The following is a 27,823-nucleotide window of genomic DNA, read 5'->3' as shown; positions in this document are numbered from 1 at the left end:
TGGTGAAGATGCGGAGAAAAAGAAATCATCTTGCACTGCTGGTGGGAATGTAGATTGGTGCAGCCACTGTGGAAAACAGTATGGAGTTTCCTCAAAGAGTTAAAAATGGAACTCCCATTTGACTCAGTAATCCCACTTCTAGGAATATATCCCAAGAAATAAGAAACACCAATCAGAAAGGATGTATGGCCCTAACCAGTTTGGCTCAGTGGATAGAGCATCAGCCTTTGGAACAAACGGTCCTGGCTTCAATTCCAATTAAGGGCACATACATCAATTACATTCTCCTCCCCGGCCTTGGCCCTGGTCTGGGCTTGTGCAGGAGGCAACCAATCAATGTGTTTCTCTCACATTAATGTTTTTTCTTTCTTTCCCTCTCTCTTCCACTCTCCCTAAAAATCAATGGAAAAATATCCTCAAGTAAAAAAAAAGAAAGGATATATGCACCCCTATGATCATAACAGCACAATTTACAATAGCTAAGATTGGGAAACAGCCTAAGTGCCCAGCAGCAGGTGAGTGGATTAAAAAACTGTGGCATATCTACACAATGGATTCCTATGTAATAAAGAGCTAATATGCTAATTAGACCAACAGCAGAATGACAGTCTGGACAACCTTCTGGACAAAGGTGGGGCTGTGAGGCCTGAGCCCCTTGCATGAATATTGTGCATCAGACCTCTAGTTCTATTTATATTTCTATAAAGCCTAAGTGACCAAACCACTAGTTGCTATGATGCGCATTGACCACCAGGGGGCAGACACTCAATGCAAGAGCTGCCCCCTGGTGGTCAGTACACTCCCAGAGCCAACCTCTTGTGGTCCCTCCCTCCCCGCCCCCCCATGGGCCGGCCCCCAATGGGGCTGGCCAGCCAACGTCCCATGTCCCTCTTCTCCACCCCAGCCGGCCAATCACCCGTGTCCCTACCCCACCACCAATGGCCACGATCGGCCCCTATCTCTGGCTGACCAACCTCCGCAATACAACCCCCTGCCACACACATACACAGATGGCCCCAATTGCCCTGATTGGGACTGGGCAAGACAGTTCCAGTCACCCGGCCAGGCCAAGGGACCCCATTCTGCATGAATTCATGCACCAGGCCTCTAGTGATGCTATAAAAAAGAAGAAACTTTTACCATTTGCAATAGCATAGATGGACCTGGAGAGCATTATACTAAGTGAAATAAGCCAGTCAGAGAAAGATAAATATGACATGATCTCACTCCTTTCTGGAATATAATGAACAACATCAGCTTATGAACAAAAATAGATCCATGGACAGAGAAGCATTGAACAGACAATACAACCTCAGAGGGAGGGCAGGGGAGGTGTGGGGGGGAAGGTAAGAGAGCAACCAAAGGACATATATGTATGCATATAAGCATAATCCATGGCTACAGACAGTAGGGGGGTGAGGGTATGTGCTGGGAGGCTTGGGCGCAGCCCAGTAGAAGTCAATGGGGGAAAAAGGAGACATATGTAATACTTTAAACAATTAAGAATTTAAATTAAAAAACCAACTCAGTTTCTCTTCTCAGTTTTTTTTAGAGACAAATATTAAGTTTATTGCAAATAATATATGTGACCTATATGTTTATCTAACAGAGACAAAGAAATAAAAAGACAAAATATGCAAAATTTGCCCCTTTTGTCTTTCTCACTTGGGTCTTACATTACCCACTAGATTTAGAGGATATGACATTGTGCATCAGTAACAAATAGGAAGATATCCTCTTTTTGCAGGATCCTATTCCTTCCCCCATCGCCTTTTAAAACTAATTTTTCTAAGATCTTTGAGGGTATCAAAAAGTGGTGGTATTCAAAATATATATGAACCAAAATTTACCATAACACTGGAGGAGAGGAAAATCAATGAATTGTTAGTTAATGTATAATTCTGGAAAATAAGTAATGCTTTCATAATTTCACAAACAGTCACTATAAAATCTTATAGCTAGAGGATATACAAGTAGACATATACTTATGTTAGCCCCATATTTACAGATAACTGAAATGAAACCAAGGTTTAATGATCTGTCCAACGTTCTTAAAGGTGCATTACCTAGCATTTTATGGCACCAAAAGAAAGGATATAATTCTATAATGCTGAATCAGATAAATAAACATAAAATCTCATCAAATTAATCACATAAATTAGGTATAACTTTTGAAAAGTAATTTAATGCCTAGTGTAATGAGAGGTGGCATCCACTTTTTCTTATAAGGAGCATAATATCTCAATCTCTTTCCAACTCAAAACTCAGTTTTCTTCTTTAGAGACAAATATTGAGTTTACTAGAGGCCTGGTACACAAAAATTTGTGCACTCGAGGGTGGGGGTGTCCCTCAGCCCAGCCTGTGCCCTCTCACAATCTCAGACCCCTTTGGGATGTCCACCTGCTGGCTTAGGCCTGCTCCCCGGGGGAACAGGCCTAAGTGGCAGTCAGACATCCATCTGGCAGTTTGGGAGCCCTCGAGGGATGTCCACTTGAAAGCACGGAGCAGACCTAAGCTGCAGTCAGACAACCTTAGCGCTGCTGAGGAGGCGGGATAGGCTCCCGCCACCACCGCAGTGCTGGCAGCCATCAGTCTGGCTTGTGGCTGAACAGAGCTCTCCCTGTGGGAGCGCACTGACCACCAGAGGGCAGCTCCTGCATTGAGCGTCTTCCCCCTGGTGATCAGTGTGTACAATAGTGACCAGTGATTCCCAGTCATTCTGCTGTTAGGGTCAGTTTGCATATTTCCCTTTTACTATATAGGATAGAGGCCTGGTGCATAGGTGGGGGCCGGCTGATTTGCCCTGAAAGGTGTCCCAGATCAGGGAGGAGGTCCCCTTGGGGTGCCTGGCCAGCCTGGGTGAGGGGATGAGGGCTATTTTCAGGCTAGCCACACCCCCTTCAATGTCGGGGTCCCCACTGGGGTTCCTGGCCAGCCTGGGTGAGGGGCTGAGGACTGTTTTCAGGCTGGCCATGCCCCCGGCAACCCAAGCTCTCAGCCTCTCCTTTTTTCTTTATTTTTTCAGCAGGTATCTGGGATTTATTTATCTTCTATAATTGAAACTTTGTAGCCTTGAGTGGAGCCCAGGCCCAGCCAGGGCAGGCTGGAAGCTTGGCTTCCTCCATTGCCGGGAGCAACCCAAGCCTCCTGCTCACTCCAGCTCTGTGGCTGCCTGCTGCCATATTTGTGACAGAGTGACAGAATGATGGTTAATTTGCATATTACTCTTTTATTAGATACTAGAGGCCCAGCGCACGAAATTCATGAGCAGGTACAGTCCCAAGGTCTGGCCTGTGATCAGGGCATCTTCCCCAGCTTCCTGCAGCTGGCCCCACCCCCCACCGCCACCCACTGCCAATTCCCCATTCACCATCACGTGATTAGTGCCTGATGGCTGGGGGATGGGACTGAGAGGATGGCTATTCCCGCCCGCTCGTCAGCCCCTCCCCTGCCGTGGGTGGCCATCAGGCAATTGGAGCCTGCTGGCCAGGGAAAGAGATCAAGAGGTGGTAAGTGTGCCTCATAGTGACTGGTCCAGAGGTCATTCTGGTTGTTCTGCTGTTAGGGTCAATTTGCATTTTACCCTTTTATTATATAGGAGGATTGCAAATAATTTCTGTGACTTATCTATATATATGAAAGCCTAAGTGAACAAATGACTGAATGACTGAACGACCAGTCAACTGGTCACTATGATGTGCACTGACCAACAGGAGGCAGACACTCAATGCAGGAACTTCCTCTTGCTGGTCAGTATCCTCCCACAGCCAACCTCCCATGGCTGGCCAACCTCCTGTGGTCCCTCCCCACTGGCCGGCCAATCTCCCGTGGTCCCTCCCCCTGGATGGCCAACCACCTGCGGCCCCTCCCATGCCAGCCAACCTCTCAGATCCCTCCCCGGCCCTCATCATGCACTGGTGGGGTCCTTCGGCCTGGCCTGTGCCCTCTCAAAGTCCGGGACCCCTCAAGAGATCTCAGAGATCTGGCTTTAGCCTGATCCTGCAGGCCAGGTCAAGAGACCCCATTGGTGCACGAATTCATGTACTGGGTTTCTAGTATGATAATAACATACATGTCAAAATGATAACTGCTCAAAGTGGGAATAGAGGGATCATAACACATCATAATAAAAGCCTTATATGACAAACCTACAGCCAAGATCATATTCAATGGGCAAAAACTAAATACATTTCCCCTAAGAACAGGAACAAGACAGGGACGCCCACTTTCACCACTCTTGTTTGACATAGTACTGGAAGTACTAGCCATAGCGATCAGACAAGAAGAAATAAAAGGCACCCAAATTGGAAAAAAAGAACTAAAATTGTCATTATTCCCAGATGTCATAATATTTTACATAGAAAAAACCCTAAAAACTCCATCAAATAACTGTTATACTTAATAAACGATTTCAGCAATATAGCAAGATACAAAATTAATGCCAAGAAATCTATGGCATTTTTATACACCAAGAGTGAATTTTCAGAAAAAGAGATTAAAAAAAGAATCTCATTTACCATTGCACCAAAAAAATTAAGATACCTAGGAATAAACTTTACTAAGGAGGTAAAAGACCCGTACTCAGAAAACTACAGGATACTGAAAAAAGTGATAGAGGAAGACATAAACAGATGGAAGAACATACCATGTTCTTGGATTGGTAGAATCAACATTAAAATGTCCATACTACTCAAAGAAATCTATAGATTCAATGCACCTCCCCCCCTTAAAATACCAACAGCATATTTCACAGAACTAGAACAAACTCTCTGAAATTTCATCTGGAATAAAAAAAGACCTCAAATAGCTGCAGCAATCTTTAGAAAAAAGAACAAAGTAAGAGGATCTCAATACCAGATATCAAGCTGTATTACAAATCCACTGTTCTCAACACTTCCTGGTACTGGCATAAGAACAGACATATAGACCAATGGAAGAGAATAGAGAACCCAGAAATTGACCCAAACCACTATGCTCAATGAATATTTGACAAAGGAGGCAAGAGCATGCAATGGGATAAAGGCAGTCTATTCAATACATGGTGTTAGAAAAATTGGAAAGATACATGCAAAAAAATGAAACTAGACCAACAACTTACACTACACACAAAAATAATCTCAAAATGGATAAAGGACTTATGTAAACATAAAGTAGGAAATCATAAAAATCTTAAGAGGAATCCACAGGCAGCAAAATATCAGACATATACTGAAGCAATATCTTCACCTATACAGCTGAAGATATTGGGCAATGGAAACTAAAGAAAAAATAAAGAAAAGGGACTACATCAAAATAAAAAGTTTCTGCACAGCAAAAGAAACCATCAACAAAACAACAGGAAAGCCCACTGCATGGGAGAACATATTTGCCAACGTTATGGTTTAATCTCCAACATTTACAGGGAACTCATAGAACTTAACAAAGGGAAGATAAACAATCCAATCAAAAAATGGGAAACAGACCTAAATAGATATTTTTTTGAAAGAGGACATACAGAAAGCCAAGAGACATGGAAACATGCTCAAATCATCGGAGAGATGCAAATCAAAATGACCATCTCACACCTGTCAGAATGGCTATCATCAAGAAATCAACAAATGGCAAATGCTGGAGAGGATGCGGAGAAAAAGGAACCCTCCTTCATTGCTGGTGGGAATGCAGACTGGTGCAGCCACTGTGGAGAATAGTACGGAGTTTTCTCAACAAACAAAATGGAACTGCCATTTGACCCAGTGACCCCATTTTTAGGAATATATCCCAAGAAACTAGAAATACCGCCAGAATGGGTTTGGCTTAGTGGATAGAGCATCGGCCTGTGGACTCAGGGGCCCTGGTTTGCTTCCGGTCAGGGGCATGTACCTTGGTTTCGGGTACATCCCCGGTGGGGGGTGTGCAGGAGGCAGCTGATCGATGTTTCTCTCTCATCGATGTTTCTGGCTCTCTATCCCTCTCCCTTCCTCTCTTTGAAAAATCAATAAAATATATTTTTAAAAAAAAAGAAACTAGAAACACTAATTAGAAAGGATATGTGTACCCCTATGTTCATAGCAGCACAGTTTACAATAGCTAAGTTTTGGAAACAGCCTAAGTGCTCATCAGGAGATGAGTGAATTAAAAAACTGGTACATCTACACAATAAAATACTATGCTGCTGTAAAAAGGAAGGAACTCCTACCATTTGTAATCGCATGAATGGAGCTGGAGAACATTATGATAAGCAAAATAAGTCAGACAGAGAAAGATAAATATCACATGATCTCACTCATTTGTGGATTATTATGAACAACATAAATTAATGAACAAAAACAGATCCAGAGACAGAGAGGCATTGATCAGATGCTCAAACCTCAGAGGGAAGGTATGGGAGGGTGGGAATAAAGGGGAGAGATCAATCAAAGGACTTGTATGCATGCATACAAGCATAACCAATGGACACAGACACCAGGGGGGTGAGGGCATGAGCTTTGAGGGGGGGTGGGGAATGGAGGAATAAGGACATATATGTAATACCTTAATCAATAAAGAAAAATAAATAATATTTTTTAAAAATAATAATTGCTATGCTTTTATTTTTGGAAGGTATTCTATGGTTGGTATTCTATGGTTTTATATATTTTAATCTTTCCATTACAATTCACATTCAACATTATTTGCATTAGTTTTAGTTGTGTAGCAAATAGTTAGACAATCAGACGCTTTACAAAGTAATCCTCCTGATATTTCAATACTCATCTGACACCATTCATGCTTATTACAACATGATTGACTATATTCTCTTGGCATCCCTGTGACTATTCTGTAACTACCAATTTGTACTTGTTGATCTCTTTACTTTTGACCCAGTCCACCAACCTCCTTCCCACTGGCATCCTTCAGTCAGATCTCTGTTACCTATGAGTCTGTTTTAAATTTATTAGATCATCTATTCTACTTTCTACATTCCACATATACTAGTAAGTGAAATCAGATGGAACTTTGCTGGAGACCAAGATCAACAGTAACAGATATAAATGTGAGGAGTCTGGCAGAAGGCTGACCAGGACTCCTTTTGACATTCACAGGATGAATATCTACATTTTGTTACCTGCTGCTGACTCAATGGCCTAAAGCAAAATTCCCCCAAACCTGACAATCTTACTGTTTAATAAACAATTACCATTGGTATGTCTGTTTGCATTCCTAAAGGCAATTGTGTATTCTAGCTAATAAAAGCAGCCGGGAAAGGAGCAACAGGGAGAACTTGACTGCTATGGTTAAGTTGTCCTCTGGTTATCCCGGTATTAAAAATAATATTTCATCTTGTGTATCATTTGTGCGTCAGCTCTTCCTCCAAGCCTTAGAACCCTCGAAAGCCACACTGGCTGTGGACTCTCGCAGAACTTACCTTTCTCTGTCTGATTTATTACACTTAGCATAATCCCTTCTAGGCCTATCCATGCTGTCACAATGGTAAGATTTTGTTTTTTTATGGCAGTATCATACTTTATTAAACAACATAAAGGTTTGACTCAACAAACACATCTGAGAGTGGTGATAACAAATATACATGAAAGTATATATGTTTGTTTGTAAAATATCGCAATAATATTCCAATGGTTAGGTACAGTGCAGGTGGGTACTTCAAAGTTGGGGGGACTGTGATGCAAAGTATATGAATAACCACTATGCTGTCCATGTGAAACTAATAAAAATAATATTGAACAGAAACAATAACTCAAAAGTAAAATAAAATAAAAATATCTTGAAGTGATCATATTGGAATTCTAGGTTCCAAGGTTTTCAGTAAACCATTGAAGATTGCACACACTATAGCACAAAAATAGATGAGTTTAGCTGGGGCTATTTGTTTATATCCCTTCTCTCAGTCATAACTTCCTTCCATTTTATTGTTTCTGGGATGCAATTTATGGGTGTTTTTTTTTAAGTTGATTTTAAAGAGAGCAGAAGGGAGAGGGATAGAAACATTGATGAGTGATAAACATTGATTGGCTGCCTCCTACACACCCCCTACTGAAAATCCAGCTATAACACAGGCATGTGCCCTGACCCTGAATCCAGACAGGAAACTTTTGGTTCATGGGTCAATGCTCAACCACTGAGTCACACCAGCCAGGCTATGGGGTATAATTTATACTTAAACCAATGGACTTAAAACAAAACAAAACTCTAGTGCTTATTACATTTTTTTTTTTCAGCAATCTCCTTTATACTTTCACTGGTTCAGAAGGTCACATGTACAAAGCTAACTTAGTTTCCCAATTCATAAGAACGACTAACAGAGAGACATAATTAAAAAACAAACTTGAGAATGTTTTCCTAAACTATTATTTAGTTGATAGAATCTACTTAAATATACAATTACGTATTTATTTATTTTTTTAAATATATTTTATTGATTTTTTTACAGAGAGGAAGGGAGAGAGATAGAGAGTTAGAAACATCGATGGGAGAGAAACATTGATCAGCTGCCTCCTGCACACCTCCTACTGGGGATGTGCCCGCAACCCAGGTACATGCCCTTGACCGGAATCGAACCTGGGACCTTTCAGTCCGCAGGCTGATGTTCTATCCACTGAGCCAAACCGGTTCCGGCAGAATTACATATTTAGACAAACTCATTTTATACACAAACTTTTTTTAGTAGTGGAAAATGAGAATGGATCAGAGAATTGGTAAAGAGAACAAAGGCAAGTGAAAATATACCTCTTTTTGAAGTTGAAATTTCTCTTTTTTCCAAGCCAGGCTCTCTACTTTTACCATGTCTATGTCATTCTTAAGCCTTTGTATATCTTGCTGTAGTTCTTCATTTAAATACTAGAGGCCTGGTGCAAGAAAATCATGCATGGGGAGGGGGGTCCCTCAGCCCAACCTGCAACCTCTCACAATCCGGGACCCCTCAGGAAATGTCTGACTGCCTCATTGCCCCTAACCATGCTGTCTCCCTGCCTCATCACCCCTAACACCTCTGCCTGCCTGCCTGATTGCCCCTAACCACTCGCCTGCCTGCCTGATTGCCCCTAACCACTTTCCTGCCTGCCTGATCACTCCTAACCCCTCTGCCTGCCTGCCTGATTGTCATTAACCACTTGCCTGCATGTCTCATTACCCCTAACCACTCTACATGCCTGCCTGATCACCCCAAACTGCTCATCTTCCTGCCTGTCCACCCCTAATCGCTAGCCTGTCTGCCTCATCGCCCCTAACCACTCTGCATGCCTGCCTTATCGCCCCTAAATGCTCACCTGCCTGCCTCATCACCCCTAACCACCTCTTCCTTGGCCTCCGCTGCTGCAGCTTCATCTGGAAGGAGGTCCAGAATGACATTCAGAAGGTTGTTTGGCTGTCCAGTGTAATTAGCATATTACGCTTTTATTATTATAGGTACTCCAGCTATTCTGTCATTGTGCAGTGCAGAGGAACTCTCATCTTTTAATTTAGAGTCCATGCTTTTACAATAATTAGCACTGCAATTATTTGCACATAATGGCTTGTGGAACAAGTCTTGATTTGGCTTTGTTTCTTTATAAGTATTTGTAACAGCAGACATATCATGGTTTTTTAATTGAACCATTGCCACAGACAAGGCACAAAGGAAGATTGCTTTTCAGATCACTAAACTGAGGTGTAGGTACAATGCCCAATTTCCATGAACAGACCAACAGCAATGAAAACTCTACCAAGGCAGGCTCACCTAACACAATAACTCACACAAGTGACATTTCAGGAGCACCTAGCTCAGGTGATCAGAAAGAATATGCCAATGAGACTCACATGACTCCTAATACATAAGGCCATTATACCAAGAGTGCGAGGCAAAGCAGATATACCCAATACACAGAAACAAGTACAGTGAGGCAGCTAAAATGGTAATAAAAAGAAACATAACCCAAGTCAAAACAAAAAAACAAACAAAAACACAAACAGAGAATTACTCAGAAAAAACAACAACAAACTAAATAAAATGGAGGAAAAATGTTCACCAGATACAGAGTTCAAGAACATGATTACAAGGATGATCAAGGAATGTAGTGAGAACTTCAACAAAGAAATAGCAAGTATATAAAAGGACAAAGAAACCATATAAAATAACCACTCATAAAGTATATAATATCTGAAATGAAAAATACACTAGAAAGAATCAGTAGCAGATTAGATGAAGCAGAGAACAGAATCTTTTTTTAAAAAAATACATTTGATTGATTTCAGAAATAAAGGGATAGGAAGAGATAAAAACATCAATGATGAGCCCTAGCCAGTTTGGCTCAGTGGATAGAGCATTGACTGAGGGTCCTGGGTTTGATTCCAGTTTATCCTCAGTAGGGGATGTGCAGGAGGCATCCAACCAATGATTTTCTCTCATCATTGATGTTTCTGTCTCTCACTCCCTCTACCTTCCGCTCTAAAATCAATAAAAATATTAAAAAAGCAACCATCAATGATGAGAGAGAATAACTGATCATCTGCCTACTGCATGCCCCACATGCCTAATTTCCAATCCATGGTATTTGGGGTCATATTTTTTTTCATCTGCATAGCAAAGTCTTGGTCTTCTTTCACTTCAGACATAACTACTGGGATCCTTACTTTTTTATTTTCTGTATCATTATAAAAACTCTCCTCATTTTTGTTTAAAACATGTTCAGAGCCTGAAACCCTGGCATATATCCTGACATGGATTGAACCATGACCTCCTGGTTCAAAGTTTGACACTCAACCACTGAGCCATGAGAGCTGGGTGAAAATAGAATCTTTGATTTAGAAGACAAGAGAGCAGGTAATATCCCATTAGTGCAGGAAACAAATATTTTTAAATGAGGCTAGTTTCAAAGATTTCTGTGACAACAAAAAGTATAGGAACAGCCACATTATAGGAGTACCAGAAGGAGGAGATAGGGAGGAGATAGGAAATAGTGTTGACCCAGGAAACAAGAGGTCACTGGTTTGATTCCTTTTCAGGGCACATGCCCAGATTGTGGGCCCAATCCCTGCAGGGAACATAAAGGAGTCAGAGGATTGATGTTTCTCTCTCATCAATGTTTATATCTCTCTGTCCCTCTCCCTTCCTCTCTCTCTGAAATCATTTTCTCCATCCACAATGGTATCAAACTAGAAATCAATTACCAAATTAACGCTGAAAACACACAAACACATGGAGGGTAAACAACCTGTTACTAAAAAGTGAATGGGTTAACAATGAGATCAAGGAGGAAATTAAAAGATACCTAGAGACAAATGAAATGAGAATATGACAACCCAAAATCTATGGGACATATGAAAGCAACCCTAAGAGGGAAATTCACAACCATATAGGCCTACCTCAAGAAACAGGACAAGTCTCAAATTAACACTGTAACCTTTCACCAGGAGACATGTTTTAAATAAGTCTATTGGATTGTTTTAAAAGGGGTAACATTATCTTCATTTGACTGATTGATTGATTGTGACAGTATTCTTTTTTTAATGATTAAAGTTCACCAAACATAAAGTAAACCAGTAAAAAATTCAGTAGCATTTGCCACATACACCATGCTATGCAATGATCACCTCTATTTAGTTCCAAAACTTTTCAATCTCTCCAGAAGGGAACCTCATTCCGATGAAATAGAGACTCCCCATCCCCCCTACCCAAGTCTCTGACAACCACCTGTTTGATTGATTTGTGTCTCTATGGACCCACCTTTTTGTGGACATTGTATATAAAAAGAACCACACAATAAAATAAATATATTTTCTACTCTGGCCTGTGGGGCTTGGTGATTGGAGTGTTGTCCCATGCCCGGAAGGGTCAGGGGTTCAATTCCCAGTCAAGGCATATACACAGATTGTCAGTTCATTCCCATGATTGGCCATGCAGGAGAAAGCCAATCAACGTTTCTCTCTCACATCAATGTTTCTCTTTCTCTCTCTCTCCCAGTCCTTTCCTCTCTCTCTAAAATCAATTCAAAACATATTTCCTCACTGAAGGATTTAACAATAATATGACTAATTTTGCATTACAAACATAAAACAATGATAGGGAAGCCACTAGGAAACTTTAAGAGTAAGTGATAGACATAATTCAATTCAGAACAGGAAAATTAATTTCACAAGAGATCACTTTACCTTCAAGTCTTCATGGTCTGATGTAGGGCATGAATCAATAATGCGAGATTTGTAGTAAAATATACAACACAAATGAGTGAGTCCATTTCTTTGAAAAAACAACAAAACAATTTAAGTGAAAAATCAGCTATCTATATATCAAATAAAGATTCTTAATATAATTAACACTGGGCCTTAGTTGTTTTTTTTTAAAAAATACTTTCCATTATCTATTTCTGCTGCTACCTCTTCCAACCTGTGAGCTATTTAATGAAGACACACTCTGCCTGAGATTAATCTGTTTTCACCAATTAATGGCAGACATAACTTTTATTCCCTAAACTGGAACACATCTGATGACCTAAGTCAAGGTAGGAAGATACACTGTCCCTTCCTCATCATCTGTCTCTGGTCCAAAGACTAAACGATGTCAGTCAAAAATGGCAGTCTTGCTTCTTTAGCATGGAAACCACCTATTAAGGAGAACCCATTCCTTCCTTTTACCTTAAAACTATACAGGAAGTTCCTGAAATGGTTGAAAGTTCTATGTCCAAATGTCAAAAAACAAATGCTTATGTTGCTAGCCTTCCCACTCCCAGATCACCCTTCTGCAGGCTCCAGAACATTTACATCTTCAGCTTATGAGGGCACAGACTCCTGAAACAAGGGTGGGAGCCCAGCATGTAGTTGAGACCACATGCTCCTCAGGGGGACCTTTGCCCTGAGACATGCCTCTGCATTCTCAGCCACCACAAGTGGATGTGGGGCCAGCCCTTTTGGAATCTCTGTCCTTCCTGCCAGTGTAGCTGAGGCTTCTTCTGTAGATCTTGGGTATAAGACTAATGTTCAGATAGTCTTCAGGTTGGTAGTTATATAATTTAGTTCTCGTTCCAATTTGGCCCAGGGAGGAGGTGAGTGTGACTTTCACCTCTTTTGCCTCCATCTTGGAGCACCCCTAACAAATTCTGCACTTTAGGGGCTCACTGTTAGGATATGGTGAGGTGAAATATTTTAAGTGAGGAAGGAAGCATCTGTAATGTTAAAATTCAGCTAGTAATTTAATTTTGATAGATTTAGCATCTAATAAATTGTATAATTCCAATAGTGCCAAAATTAGGTGTGAGGGTTCATATTTTTATTTGTATTTAGGCCAAGGCAAGTTATTATTACTCTTTACTTCTTAGTTTCAATCCTGTGATTGGAACTAACTAATCATAGATTAAGAATCCTAACAGTTAAATTTTAATTATTTTCTAACTTATCTTTGTCCATACTTGATTACTCAAGGATAAATTATTTCAAAAACATATACCCCAACAGCAAAGACATCTGAAAATCAAAGCAAGCATATTCATCTCCCACCTTTGCATTTAGAAAAAATGTCTCAAGAATCACAAATAAATAGGGCATGTGACAAAGAGGATACATCTGCATATTCAGGACACACTTCTGTGCAAAAGGAGGAGGAAATGGGCATCAAACAGGGCACATTAGAGCAGAGGAAGAACTTGCAACTTTCCAAAGATGAGTCAAAGCAGAGGTCACATGAATTTTCTGTAAAATTCAAAATGACAGAATGCCATGAGGAAGAGCCACTACGTGATAACTCTAAAGAAGGAGCAAGCTTAAGACAAATGCCTTCTAATTTGACAGGTAAAATGCTTGATTGTGAAGGAAAGATGCATTTGGAATGTCTGTCTCTGCAGCATTACAAATATTTCCTGAATGAGAACCCATTCTCAAAATTGTTCCTCCATCTCAAGCAGACCCTGAGTCCCTAGTAGACTCTCCCTGGTCATCTTCTGAAAATGATCACAATGCCCTGAGAACCAGAGCCTGGAAGAGGAGCTCACAGGACATCTGGCTGTGAAAATAAGCAGGGCTTCTGCCCTCCCAGGAAAGGTGGGAGTCTGCTAGGAACCCAAGAGCCCTCTTAAAGGTCCGGTACACAAGGTCCCACCACTCACCCTGGGGCCTATGAAGAAAGGGTGGCTCAGAGTGCACTGGGAGTCATGTGAAGAGAGACTGCTTTGTGTGGCTCTGGGAGAGAGCTGAGGGGATGGCCTCTGTGTGCCCTCCCCGTGCTGAGTCCCTCTCGCAGATGCCATCACCCTTGGGTCAAGCCCTCCCTTCCTTATGGCCTCAGCCTGGGGAACATACATCTTGAATCCTTGTCCCCGACCCTGTAAACCTATACAGTACAAAGGAGCCAGCTGCCTGGGCCCATGGTGTAGACTTTCATGGAGGTCTCTTAAGGAGGTCGGGATGGACCCAGGGGGTATCAGAGATTGAGTTATGTGACTTTGGGTTGGGGCTTTTATTCCCTTACTGGTCTAACTGAGGCCACCATTCCAGTGCTGAGCCCTCTCTTCACACAGCCAAATCTTGATACCTGGGGGCCTGATGAATTCTGCTGGCCTTATCCTAATGACTCCCTGAGACCCATCAAACACAAAGGTCCACAGGTACCTGGTGGGTGATAACTGGCATTTGTGTACCCTGGGACTTTTGCTGACTGGGCCTAATACCAAAAAATGAAGCCAAGTTTGAATCGGCAACAACATGGTAAACACCACTGGCACCTACCTGATGACTCACTTACCTCATGCAACTCACATACCAACAGGAGCTCTTTCAGAGACTGGCCCCAACAGAAAGCTGGTAGGTGGAGGTAGATCTTGGAGTGACTTGGGCTTTTTGCTTAGCTGCCCCATGGGCTTGGTGCTGGTAGAAGGAGGCATTGCTCTGCAGCTTGGCCCCTCCCAGGTGCATCCAGGCCCAGCAGAGGCAGTCACAAGCTGGATCGCTTTGTTGTTCCACACAGGTAGCCCAGGGGAAGTCACAGGCAGAGGCTGACATTGACTTGCAAGAGTGTCCCTCCCAAGAGGCCCCAGAACCAACACACTCAGTGGAGGGCTTCAGAGCATGACCCAATTAGCTCCAAAAGGAGAACACCCAAACAGAAATTTGGGCAGGCACTCCATTGAGCTGGAATGAATTGCTTGACATGGGGTCAGTCTTTAAACAACAGCTTGTATACTGTGTGTAGCAGCATGTGGATAAACCAATTAGCTGATGTGCTTCCCATGTACACAGAGAGTTGGGCAGGGGAAGGACTAGATGTCACATCAGTAATGGAGTTGGGTAACACACCTATGTAATGAGTGGATCACTCCGACTCCATTTAGTTTGTTTGCCAGGGAAATAGGGAGCTCCTATTTTTTTTTCCATTTGAGCCCACCCTAGGACTCAAGGGTACCTAAGTCCCACTCTGTGAATCAGAGTTCAGGTTGATGCGACCACAGTCCTATTTGTGATCAAAAGAATCTTTCCAATGGCTCCAATGTTTTAAATATCTTTGAAAAGAAACCTTGAATGGTGCTATTTCCTTCTATTAAACAAACAAATAGAAGAGTAGCAATCTCTTCAGGACTTCCTTGAGCCTCATGTTTTAATCTGCCTTTCTAGAGAACTCCCAACATCCTATGGCCTTCCTTATTATAACTTACCTTTAACTTGTCACAAACCCCAATATTCTCATCTTCAATCCCAACCTAGTGTTCCACTTGAAACTTGGGATTCTCCTGCTAATTCCATTTTTACCCCCTATTGACTGTGTTCACTACCACTCCCCATCTTTCTATTATGAAACTTTCCTACAGATTTGATAAAGAAGGTAGTGTATTACACTTAGCAACCTGATTTTATAAGTCAGTTTCACCACCTTATATATCCCAATGAGTCACTTTAATCTCTTTTCATTTCCAGTATTCTATGCCAACAATTAGTTAGGCATGATATTAAATACAGGTTGAATAGCTAGAGGCAGTTTTGTTTAATTAATTACTAGGCTTCCTTAAACTACTGAAATTCTATGTGCCTTTGATTCTGTCTATAGAAAAATGGAGACCACCATAGCTGGCAGCATTGGGGGGAAAAAGCACAATGAAAGAAACACTAAACAAAGCAGAGAATAAAATAAAATAAATCAAGAATTCATGGAAGAGGAAAAAATACCATAGGATCAAGGAAAAAACCTCATACAACTAGGCAAAGGTCGTAGCCTGAAGAGAAAACCAAGCTGGGAAGTCAGTAAATAGAGGAATCAATTACAAATATCCTTTAAATACATGCTGAATTTAATTAATATGACATGAACTATACATAGATATTCTTTACTTACAGGTAAGTACAGTGGGGCCTTGACTTACGGGTGTCCCGGCTAACGAGTTTTTCAAGATATGAGCCGTCTCTCGGCCGATTTTTTGCTATGAGTTGCGAGCTAAAATTCGGGTTATGAGCCAGCTTCAGATACCCCACCGCTAGTTGGCACAGCAAATGTCACAGTGAACGCCACAACATCAGCCCATCATCACGTGTCTCACTCGTTCATAATTGATTTGACATACTAGTAATTTGAGTTACGAGCTCCGTCAAGGAACGAATTAAACTCCTAAGTCAAGGCCCCACTGTAATTCATTCCAAGAAAAATAGATATCATTTTACCTAACAACGCTTGACTGATGAGGCCATGCTTAGGTACAACCTTTGGTTCTGTGGCCATAGCTAACTGAGAAGGGCCCTAAAAGCTTTGGTAAAAAGAGCAAGGTCCTATTTACCACTACAATTGTCAAGGAGAGTAAGATAAATGCTTAGATTAATTAAGCCTCTTAGAAAATCTCTAAATCAGAGTTAACACACAATCAGACTTCACTTTCTGAGTCGGTCTGATTCACATATATATCTCAATGCCAGCGCTACATAGGAACTTATCAGTGTATGTTGAGGGACAACAGAATAGACTGGGAAGTCAAACAGGTTGACAGTCAAGTCATAGGTTGGCCACTTGCTAACTATAGAATCATGGGTCAATTCATCCACCTCCCTGAATTATAGTTGCCTCATTAATAAAAAGTAGGCTACAATACACAGCTACATTGACAGCTATTGTGATGATTATATAACACAGGTTATATATAATATATGGTCTAGCACACAGTAGAACACTCTAGAACTTTTAGTTTCTTTTCTCTGTTTTCCTTTAGGTAACTTATAGCTTTTAAAAACCCATAAAATCTTACCTGCATAAAGGGTCTTCTTCAGAGAGATCATGCACTATTAAGGAAAAAAGTAAAATACATTTTAAAACAACAATAGAAAAATACAAGACACTAAAAGTATCAGAGTAATTCTTTGTTATAAAGTATTCCTTTAGGACCACACACAAAGACTATACCAGAGGGACTATTAATTATATTATTAGCAGGCCATTAACAACACTTACTTTCGCTTTTTAAATATATCAAATCCAAGAATAAAAGAGAATGGGCTCTTTCAAAATTTGATACCTACCTATTAACTGTTATCTATAATGAACATAATCCCAACCAAATCCCATAAGGCTGACAGAAAATGGCAACATTAGTAGAAGAAGAATCCTATATAATAAAAACTTAATATGTTAAGTGTCTGGTAGTCCAGTCAACTGTTCAACCAATCTACACTAATAAAAGAGAAACATGGTAATTAGCGTACGACCACTACCCTTCCCATTGGCTAATCAGCATATCCTTATGCAAATTAACTGTCAGCCAAGATGGCGGCCAGCAGCCATGCACTGAAGCGAACAGGGAGGCTTGCTTGCTCCAGTGATGGCGGACTCCAACGTCCCCCGCATGCCACTGCCAGCCTCTCAGCTGCAACTCTAAGCAACTATGTTGCAAATATAGAAGCTAAACAAAACCCCAGAAACCGGCTTTCAGTCAGCTGGGCTTCAGCCAGCCGGACCGCAACATTGTATCAAATACAGAAGGAAAAACAAAGGCCAGAAACTGGCTTTCAGCAGCCGAGGCCTCAGAACTAAAGCTGGCCCAGAATTTAATAAAAAAAAAAAAAGAAAAAAAGGAGCAGTTGGGAGCTTCAGTCACCTGCCAGCCTGAAAATGGCCCTTAGCCCCTCACCCAGACTGGCCAGGCACCCCAGTGGGGACCCCCACCCTGTTCCAGGACACCCTTCAAGGAAAACCAGCTGGCACCCAACCGTGCACCAGGCCTCTATCCTATATAGTAAAAGGGTAATATGCCTCCCGGCACTGGGATCAGCATGACAGGGGGCAGCGCCCAAACCCCCTGCTCGCCCTGAGGCTCTGTCTGTGACAGGGGGCGGGGCCACAACCTCCCCATCCACCCTGTTCTGTTTGTGACAAGGGAAGGTGCCCCAACCCCCTGATCAGCCCTGCTCTGTGCCTGATATGGGGGAGCTCCCCAACCCTCTAATCGCCCTGTGGCTCTGTGTGTGACAGGGTGCAGCACCCCAAGTCCCTGATCGGCCCTGCTCTGTGGGTGATAGAGGGTGGCACCCCATCTCCCCCCCTCCATGGGCCCTGCTCTGTGTGTGATGGGGTAGAGCCATAACCTCCCCATTGGCCCTGCCCTGAGTGTGACAGTGGTGGCGCCCCAATCCCCTGATCGGCCCTGCCCTGTGGGTGATAGAGGGTGGCACCCCAACCCCCTGATCCGCTCTGCTCTGTGTGTGACAGGGGGCGGTGCCCCAACTCCCCTATTGGCCCTACTCTGTGAGTGACAGGCGGGAGCTCCTCAACCCCCTGATCAGCCCTGCTCTGTGCGTGACAGGGAGGAGCTCCTCAACCTCCTGATGGGCCCTGCTCTGTGTGTGACAGGGGGCAGGGCCCCAACCCCCTGATTGACCCTGCTCTGTGTGTGACAGCGGGCGGTGCCCCAACTGCCCTATTGGCCCTACTCTGTGAGTGACAGAGGGGAACTCCTAAACCCCCTGATCGGCCCTGCTCTGTGCATGACAGGGGGGAGCTCCTCAACCCCCTGATGGGCCCTGCTCTGTGAGTGACAGGGGGGAGCTCCCCAACCCCCTGATCAGCCCTGCTCTGTGCATGACAGGGGGAAGCTCCTCAACCCCCTGATGGGCCCTGCTCTGTGAGTGACAGGGGGGAGCTCCCCAACCCCCTGATTGGCCCTGCTCTGAGCCTGACCAGGGGCTGCACCTAGGTATTGGGCATGCCCTCTGTGACCCGAGAGCAGGCCTAAGCCAGCAGGTCCTTATCTCCTGAGGGGTTCCAGACTGCAAGAGGGCACAGGCCAGGCTAGGGCACCCCCTCCCGCCACGAATGCTCAAATTTTTGTGCACTGGTGCTCTAGTTAAAGTATAATATGCTAATGATATGCTAATGCAGCTCAACAGCTTGCTATAACCTGCACTGACCACTAGGGGGCAGAAACTCTGACCAATAGGTAGCCTGCTGTAGGTGTCTGGCCTATTAAGAATGAGTGAGATGGGCCGGACACATCCTGGAGCCCTCCTGAGGTCCCTCCCACCCCTGATTATGTACCGGTGGGGTCTCTTGGCCTGGCCTCACCCTCTCATAATCTGGGACCCCTTGGGGGATGTTGGAGAGGCGGTTTCGACCCAATCCTGGAGGCCACTCCACTCAGGAGGGCGCCAGATGCAGGGCTCAGGGGTGGCAAGCACTGCTGCTGGCGTACGAGCCTCTCTGGATAGGGACTAAATGGGCACCAGCCCACGGCCGGCACAGTGGGGCAGGATGAGCGGGGGTGGCAGGTAAGAGCTACAGGCAGAGTTGGACTGCGGGTTTCAGCCCGATCCCCACAGGCCACCCAAAGGGACTCCTCCTGTGCATGAATATGTGCACGGGGCCTCTAGTCATAGAATAACAATGTCAAACTTAAATAGCATTAGTTTTCTGGACTCCTTCCCTTAGGAGCAGTTACATTACTTTGCGTAGCACAGTATGACCTCTCCAGCTCTCAGTGAATACAGCCAGTTTAGGATGGAACACTCCATCAAAAGGAAGCTTGGTCACTAGACACTACACATTCCAGCACAGCAAAACATAGGAAGCAGACTCTTTCTGGCCCCATTTCCATTCTATAATAATAAAAGTGTATTATGCTAATTAGACTGGACATCCAGACGTACTTCCAGATGACCTTCCGGATGAAGCCCTGGCAGCAGTGGCTGAGGCAGAGGCTGTTGTTGTGGCAGGCGGGGGCCGAGGCAGCCTCCAAAACGGTGGGAGCCGGATCCATTGCACCAATTTCATGCATCGAGACTCTAGTTGCAAGATAAGTAAGAGAGACTTTGTGAGTCCAATTTGATAAAGTAGAACCCATGAGACTATTTCCTTCCATTGCTACAGTATATCTGTCCCAGCTCATAGAGCAGGGTGGTCCAGACAGTTAGTGCTCTGCAGTAGAGCGTGAGGTCATTTTTCTCAACCCTCAACATTAGGTGGCAAATGCCTACAGAAATCATTCTCTTTCAGCTTGTACCGCATATGTCATCATAGCCTATGCTGATGAACAACAACAACAAACCACAAAGTTCAAAGAACATCTTGGATCACTACATCCAATTACCTTAGCATTTTAATTTTTTAAACACTCAAAAAGATATCCACTGCATAATTTCTGCTATACAACACTCAGGAAAATACACAACTATGGAGACAGTAAAAAAAAAAAAAAAAAAGTTCAGTGGTTTCCAAGGGTTAGGGAGGAGGTAGGAATGAATAAGCAGAGCAGGGAGAATTTTTAGGATAATGAAACAATTCTATACGATACTCTTGATGGTGGATATGTGCCATCATACATTTGTCAAAACCCATAGAATGTACAACACCAAGAGTGAATCTTCAGGTAAACTATGGGCTTTCGTTGATACTGATGTGTCAATGCACGTCCATCTGTTGTAATAAATATACTTTGGTGCAGGAAATAAAAAATGAGTGAGGCTGTGTGTGTAGGGGCTGTGGGGTTGATGGGAACTCTGTACATTCAGCTCAATGTTGCTGTGCACCTAAAACAGCTCAAAAAATAAGGCTTATTAATTTTTCTTTAAAAAATGTATCCGCTGAATCTGCTATTAATATATATCAACATATTAATGCTATTTTGAAGACACAGTCACCTTAGAAATTAACATAAAGATCAGAATATGGGTATTATCCCAAATTGAGTGAAGCATATGGAAAGACGTAAATAAAGCCAATAATCTTAATTGTAAACTAGGACAAGAAAATAATTGGTAAGTATACCAATCTTACTTGATAATTATAAATGGGGATTTAGTGCAACACAAACAAAAAGTGATTTTTTATTTGTAATTAAAAGACACTTTATATTCTAATTTTAAATCAGAAATTATTATGCTGATTTTATCTAAAAATTATCTTGAAACGGTAATTGGATAAAAAGAAACGTTTATCATTCCCTAATATTGCACTAGTAACTTATGTACAAATACCTGTTAAATACTCACCGAGAGTCACAAATGTAATCAGCATTGCAGGCAATTATGGATGATGCGACTGAAACTAATACCATGTTATATTACTTGCTTTTAAAATAAAATTGTAGGTGAGCACCAAAGATTCAGTCAGGGCTATACCTGCTGTGCAGAAACATTTCATGCAGCAGGCTCAAGTCTACTATCCTTAGAAAGTCCTGCTTAAACGCATAGCCTTCAGTTGGTGTCTGAAAATCTGAATCCGATCAGGGTTCTCACATTTTCCAAACTGATAATAGAGGCTCCCTGTGCCTAAACATTTTGTACAACCTATGGTGTTCACGTTGAACACTGGCTTTCCTTTTGGAAATCTGGAATTTTGGTACATGCTATGGGGAAGATGCCTATGTGGTTAGCATGACATAAAAACCTTGGCACTGAGTCTAACCGGACTGGTAGATGACAGTTCACGTGTGTTGTCAGAATTTGACCCTGGAGTAATGAAGACCTCCTGCTAACTCCACAGGGAGAGGACTCTTGGAAGCTTGTGCCTGGTTTCCTCCACCCTTTGTCACAGGCAAACCTTTTCTCTTTGCTGGTTTTACTTTGGTCTTTCACTGTAATAAATCTCAGGTATGAGCACAACTATATGCTGAGTCCTATAAATCTCTCTAGTGAATAAGCAAACTTAGGTTATGGTTTAGGATCTTTAACAAAATTGCATTATGTGAAATTGTTATTATTTGATTTGAGGTGTTATATATAATTACAGTCAGAAGCTGATTGCACAGAATACCTGTCTTTGATTTTGTTTTGCTCAGTGCTTGTTTTGGAGATCCCTGTAGATCTTCAGCTATTGGAAGAAAGGCATAGAAAGGGATAAATAAAACAATGATGTCAGAAAACAATGTGAAACAAGCAACAACCCTATTTACGCAGAATAGAAAATACAGAGCTCTAATGATTGGCAACATGTTCTATAACATGGAAGTTCCGCTCAAGAAAAGGAAAACATCACACTGACAATTTTCTTCAACTAAACAGGGCTTAATTCCTTTTTAGAATAGTTATGAATCAATCAAGTAACTGTGATAACTACAGAAAAACAATAATTGTCATATTAGTATAATAGTATCCTTGTGCTTACAGAATTCTTCCCTAACTTGTTCCTAATTTATAATAAAACTAAAATCATGGTTCACCTGTTTAAGGCAGTTATTGGCAGGCCAAGTCAAAGTAAAGAAATTGTATCCAAAATGTAGGGATATCCATGGATATTCCATCAAACTCAACATGTATGGGAACTTACTGCTCTTTCCAGTTGAACTGTTGCTCTTTCTTGCTCATATGAAAAAGTCCTAGTCTTCATGTCCGACCTAAATGCCAGTGCACTACCTGGAAACTTATCAGTCACCTTAGATTTCTTTCTCCTCACCACTTTTTGCATGCAATCACCAGGAAATCATATGAACTTAGCCTCCTACTGTCTCCACTTATTTTGCCACTGTCAACTGCCCTAGTCAAACATGGGCTCTTAAGAAATGGCTTTCATAGGGAGGGAAATACCACCAACTATTATTGTTCCATATTAAATTAATAAGATTTTTTTAAGCAGAAAAAGTGAGAAAGACATAGACCTAGAAAAAAACTAACATTTCAAATGGAGTAAATATAGTTTCCTGACTCATTTCTGCATGGATGGGTAAAAACTTCATAATGGACTGATGCTAGTTCAAGGAGGCAAAAGCTTCCCTTGTCTCCACGTTTCTTTATGTGGTTTCCTTCTATGTACCCACTACATGAGGGGTCAGTCAGCAAAGGAGGGCCCAAGGCCAAATACAAGCTGCCATCTGGTTTTACAAATAAAGTCTCACTGGAACACAGCCATGCCTGTTCACTTACAGACTCTCTAGGACTGCCCTCACACCACAGTGGCAGACTTGAGTAGACATGGCAGACCACATGGCCTAAACTCAGGCCCTTTACAGAAAAAGCCTGCTGATCCCTCCGTCCTATCACAACCAGAGGGCCATAATCAAATCTCATCTTGTTCCTCTTCCGCTCAAAACTCCCATGAATCCCTGCAGTAAACACTGCTGGCTTCCTACGTCAGTCTTCATTCTTGCTGGACAACCACAACTGTATTTGGACATTTACTGTCCTGATACACAAAGAAGGTGGTGTCTCCCCAGCTCCAAAAAGGGAAATGATTATACTAAGCTCATCACAGTACCTAGTTTACCAATAACTGGTTTAGGAATGAGCATGTGATGTAACTCAGGCCTATAAAACTTCACTCTAAAGTGGTTCTCAACCTGTGGGTTGCGACCCCTTTGGGGTCGAACAATCCTTTCACAAGGGTGGCCTTAGACCATCGGAAAACACATATATAATTATATATTGTTTTTGTGATTAATCACTATGCTTTAATTATGTTCAATTTGTAACAATGAAAACACATCCCACATATCAGATATTTACATTATGATTCATAACAGTAGAGAAATTACAGTTATGAAGTAGCAACAAAAATAATTTTATGGTTGGGGGTCACCACAACATGAGGAACTGTATTAAAGGGTCTTGGCATTAGGAAGGTTGAGAACCACTGCTAGAGGAAGTCAACTGAAAGTCTGTCCATTTTCTCCCTATTTACAGGAAACACATAGGCCAGGCCAGTGTGGTTCAGAGGCTTGAGCATTGTCCCATGCACCAAGAGGTCGCTGGTTCTATTCCTGGTCAGGCCACATGGGTTGCAAGCTTGATACCCAGAAGGGGTGGGCAGTAGGCATCAGATCAATGTGATGGTTCTCATTGCTATTTCCATCTCTCTCTCCCTTTCCTATCCTCTCTCACTAAATATCAATAAAACCATATTTTTTTTGATGTGTAAACTAATTTGTCAAAACATTTTTAATCACATAAAGAGTTCAATTACATTTCAATCTCGGTTATTATTCTTTTTTCAAAATTTGTTTTATTGCTTAAAGTATTACAAAGAGTATTACATATGTCTCCTTTTTCCCCCCCCTTGACTTTCCCCAGCCTCCCCTACCCCGCAGTGTCTTGTGTCCATTGGTTATGCTTATACGCACGCATACAAGTCCTTCGGTTGATCTCTTACCCCCTCCCTCTCCAACCCTCCCAGGTCTTCCTGCTGTAGTTTGACAGTCTGTTTGTTGTTTTATTTTTTTAAGTTAAAGAAAGCACATATCTCAACATCACTAACCAGGGATATGCAGATGAAAGCCTTAATGAAGTACCAGCTCACTCCTCTCAAAATGGCTGTCATCAAAATATGAATAACTAACAAGTTTTGGCGAGAATATGGAGAAAAGAGAAAGCCTCATGCACTGTTCAAGTGATTGTAAATTGGTACAGTCACTGTGGAAAGCAGCATGGACACTCCTCAAAAAATTGGAAATAGAACTGCCATTCCACTTCGGGGTATGTATCCAACAGAAACATGAACACGAATTTGAAAAGATATTCACACCCATATTCACTGCAGCAAGATTTACAATAGCCAGGATATGGAAGCAGCATAGATGTTTTTCCATAGATAAATGAATAAAGAAGGTGCAGTATATATATATTATATGTATATAAGATTATATATGTGTGTATATACATGTATCCTCAGACATAAAAAAGAATGAAATCTTTCCATTTAGGACAACATGCATCGACCAAAAGGATGTTATGCTAAGTGAAATAAGATAAAGAAAGACAAGTACTGTTTGATCTCACTTACCTGTGCAATCTAAAACAACAAAACAAACAAAACAGAAACACACCCTGTAGCTACAGAGGACAAACTGATGGTTGCCAGAGGATAGTTGAGGAGAGGGATGAAATAAAGAATATGAATAAGAAGTAAAAACTTCCAGTTATAAAATATGTAATCCACTGGGATCTAGTCCACAGCACAGAGAATGTGTTAATTATTGAAATAACTTTGCTCGGTGACAGATGGTTACTAGACTTTTCACTGTGAACCCAGCATAAGATATGTGAACGTCAAACCACTATGTCATACACCTGAAAGTAATATATTGTGTACCAAGTAGATTTTTAAAAAAATTAAAAATGAACAAAGCAGTGCTTTGGCCTTCACATATTGCCATGTGAGAATAGGATGCTTTGGAGCCATAGCCAATTACTGACCAGGAAAGCAGACATAAACACTGACAACCTCACAGCTGAATAAGGGACAACACCTGGGATCCTTATGTCATCACTGAGCCACCAAAACAATCCTGGTTCCTATTGTTTCAGCCTCTTAATTAGGCCACCTATTATCTGAAGCTAACAGCATTCTATCTGATAAGTTCCCAAGATCTACAAGATAAGATCTAGTCCTTTCTGTAGTACTAAGGACTTTCATAAGCCTGCCTTAGCTAAGCACTCACCTCATTCCCAACCATTCCCGTAGTGCACATTTTCACATTGAAACGGTACTGCTCATGAATCCCATAAACTTCACGTGTGCATCTTAGCTCTTACCCTGCTGTTCCTGCTGCCTAACGTGTAATTGCAATACCTGTTCCCCCTGCCAAACATAACCTTTCTGCCCCTTTACCTGGCAAACTTCTCCTCCATCTGCATGCTTACTTTAAATCCCACCCAGATTTTAATTTTTTTAATTTTTATAGTGTGTGTGTGTGAATTTTAGAGGACATTTATTAAAGTTGGGGATAGTGAAACAAGAAAGGGATGGAGAAATTAGCCTAGGCTCACTAAGTAGTCAGACAAAAGAGGGTCTTGGGGACAGGTTTATAGGGTTTGCCCGGGATAAATTGCCACTGACCATTGTTGCTCTGGTTGTAAGCCTCCTGGGGTCCCTCAGAGTTTGGGAGATACATCCCTGTGGGAAAAGAAACGGAGAAAGACTTGGGCGTGCAAGCACACCTTTATTTTTATTTGATTTTTAACTACTTAAAAACATTGATTAGAGAGAGAAAAGGAGAGAACTTCAACTTATTGTTCCACTTATTTATGCATTCATTGGTTGGTTCTGGTATGTAGCATGACCAGGGATGAAACCCACAACTTTGGCATATTGGTAACAATGCTTTAAGGACTGACCTACAGGGCCAAGGCCTAACCCACATTTTTAAAACTCTAATTCTCATCATGGTCTTAAAGTGGCTGGCACATACTTCACATCAATAAAATAAATGATAATTATAAAGTCCTAGTGCATTCTACCACCTGGTAAGCACTGAATAAAGTATAGTAAGTAATAGGAATGACAATGACATTAACAAATTCTTAGAGGGCAGGGACTGTGTTTTTAAAATATTTCAATTCTGCAACATAAGAATGTCATTCAGTACCTAAAAGGCACCTGAGAGTTAAATAGTAGACCAGTAAGTAAATTAATAATTAGATTTTGGGAAAAAATTGAAAATTCTGCTGAAAAAAAAACACACAAAAAACAGAAATAAACCAGGGACAGCGCTCTCATATTATGAGAAACTTCAGGGTCAAAACACCATTTCATCCTTGTATTTCCTAAAAGTTGCAAAACCGGCCTACACAAGTCCTCTGATAAAGGTCTACCGAGTCCAAGGTGTCCTCATACATTTCTGATTGCACAATGAACTAGGAGCCACATCTGGGTAGCACTATGGCATTTTTGTCATTGTGAAACACTTTTGTACTTTTATTGTAATTTGTAGGAGTCCTGAATTGGGTTATTTGAATACTTATTATGATTACCTTCTGATCAATGGTAACAGAGTATCTTGTTCTAAGAAATGACAATGTCCTGACAATTATCCAACAAACAGAAGGAAACATCTTGTTCTACTGAATCATCATATCTCATTCTGTCTTGACATTTGAGGAATAAAGGTGATAACAGTGAGATCTTGTTGGCATTATATATGAAATACTCCATGATTCTCAACAGGTTTGGCCTTTCTGACTTCTGTGCTGTCAGTAGGTATCTTTGAAAAATAACCTCATTGGGCCCTGACAGCACAGCTCAGTGGTTGATCATTGACCTATGAAACTGGAGATCAAAGTTTGATTCACAGTCAGGGCACAGGCTCCCTTTGCAGGCTCGATCCCCAGTGTGGGGTGTGCAGGAGGCAGCTGATCAATGATTCTCTCTCATCATTGATGATCCTATGCCTCTTCCTTGTCCTTCCTCTCTGAAATCAAGAAAAACAATCTCATTGAGCGTTGTAGTTCAACTAAGTTCTGTAGTTCTTATTTTTTGCCATTTGTTTGTGGTACCAGGAAAATATTGTTGAGTTCCCAGTTTTAGTGACTTTTTTAGTGAGACAAATCACTATGAAAAAACAGGTTTTCATTTACTAAATGTAATCTACTGGCTGTAAAAACTAAACAAAAGATTCATTTTTAAAACAAGTCCAATTAGTTACAAAATGAATATAGAGGAAACATACAACAACGTAACTTAAAGTCATTTTTCTTTTTTACATAAAGATAT

The 27,823-nt window shown here is 41.7% G+C and overlaps 1 protein-coding gene across 7 annotated transcripts in view; it reads right to left on the bottom strand.

Moving 5' to 3' along the window:
- Positions 1-27,823, bottom strand: part of LOC139021703 (ankyrin repeat domain-containing protein 26-like) — a 177,557-nt gene that overhangs the window by 64,069 nt on the left and 85,665 nt on the right. For 2 of the 7 annotated variants that reach the window (XM_070432216.1, XM_070432224.1), the window contains exons 6-10: positions 26,171-26,227; positions 22,157-22,213; positions 20,053-20,187; positions 17,163-17,196; positions 12,103-12,190 (exon numbers count right to left, since the gene is read on the bottom strand). The exons of 3 other annotated variants lie outside the window; for them this stretch is intronic. In XM_070432216.1, coding sequence (XP_070288317.1) covers positions 12,103-12,190; positions 17,163-17,196; positions 20,053-20,187; positions 22,157-22,213; positions 26,171-26,227 — 371 coding nt within the window. Of the gene's footprint in view, positions 1-12,102; positions 12,191-14,683; positions 17,197-20,052; positions 20,188-22,156; positions 22,214-26,170; positions 26,228-27,823 lie in introns of those variants that run through there. 2 more of the 7 variants (XM_070432233.1, XM_070432243.1) reach the window with 2 other exon arrangements.

The sequence above is a fragment of the Myotis yumanensis genome, unplaced genomic scaffold (genome assembly GCF_028538775.1).
Source record: "Myotis yumanensis isolate MYYU_CA2020_CCGP unplaced genomic scaffold, mMyoYum1.0.hap1 SCAF_1, whole genome shotgun sequence".
Lineage (NCBI taxonomy): Eukaryota > Metazoa > Chordata > Mammalia > Chiroptera > Vespertilionidae > Myotis > Myotis yumanensis.
The sequence above is the reverse complement of the archived record's forward strand: the minus strand, read 5'-3'. Positions and strand labels throughout refer to the sequence as shown.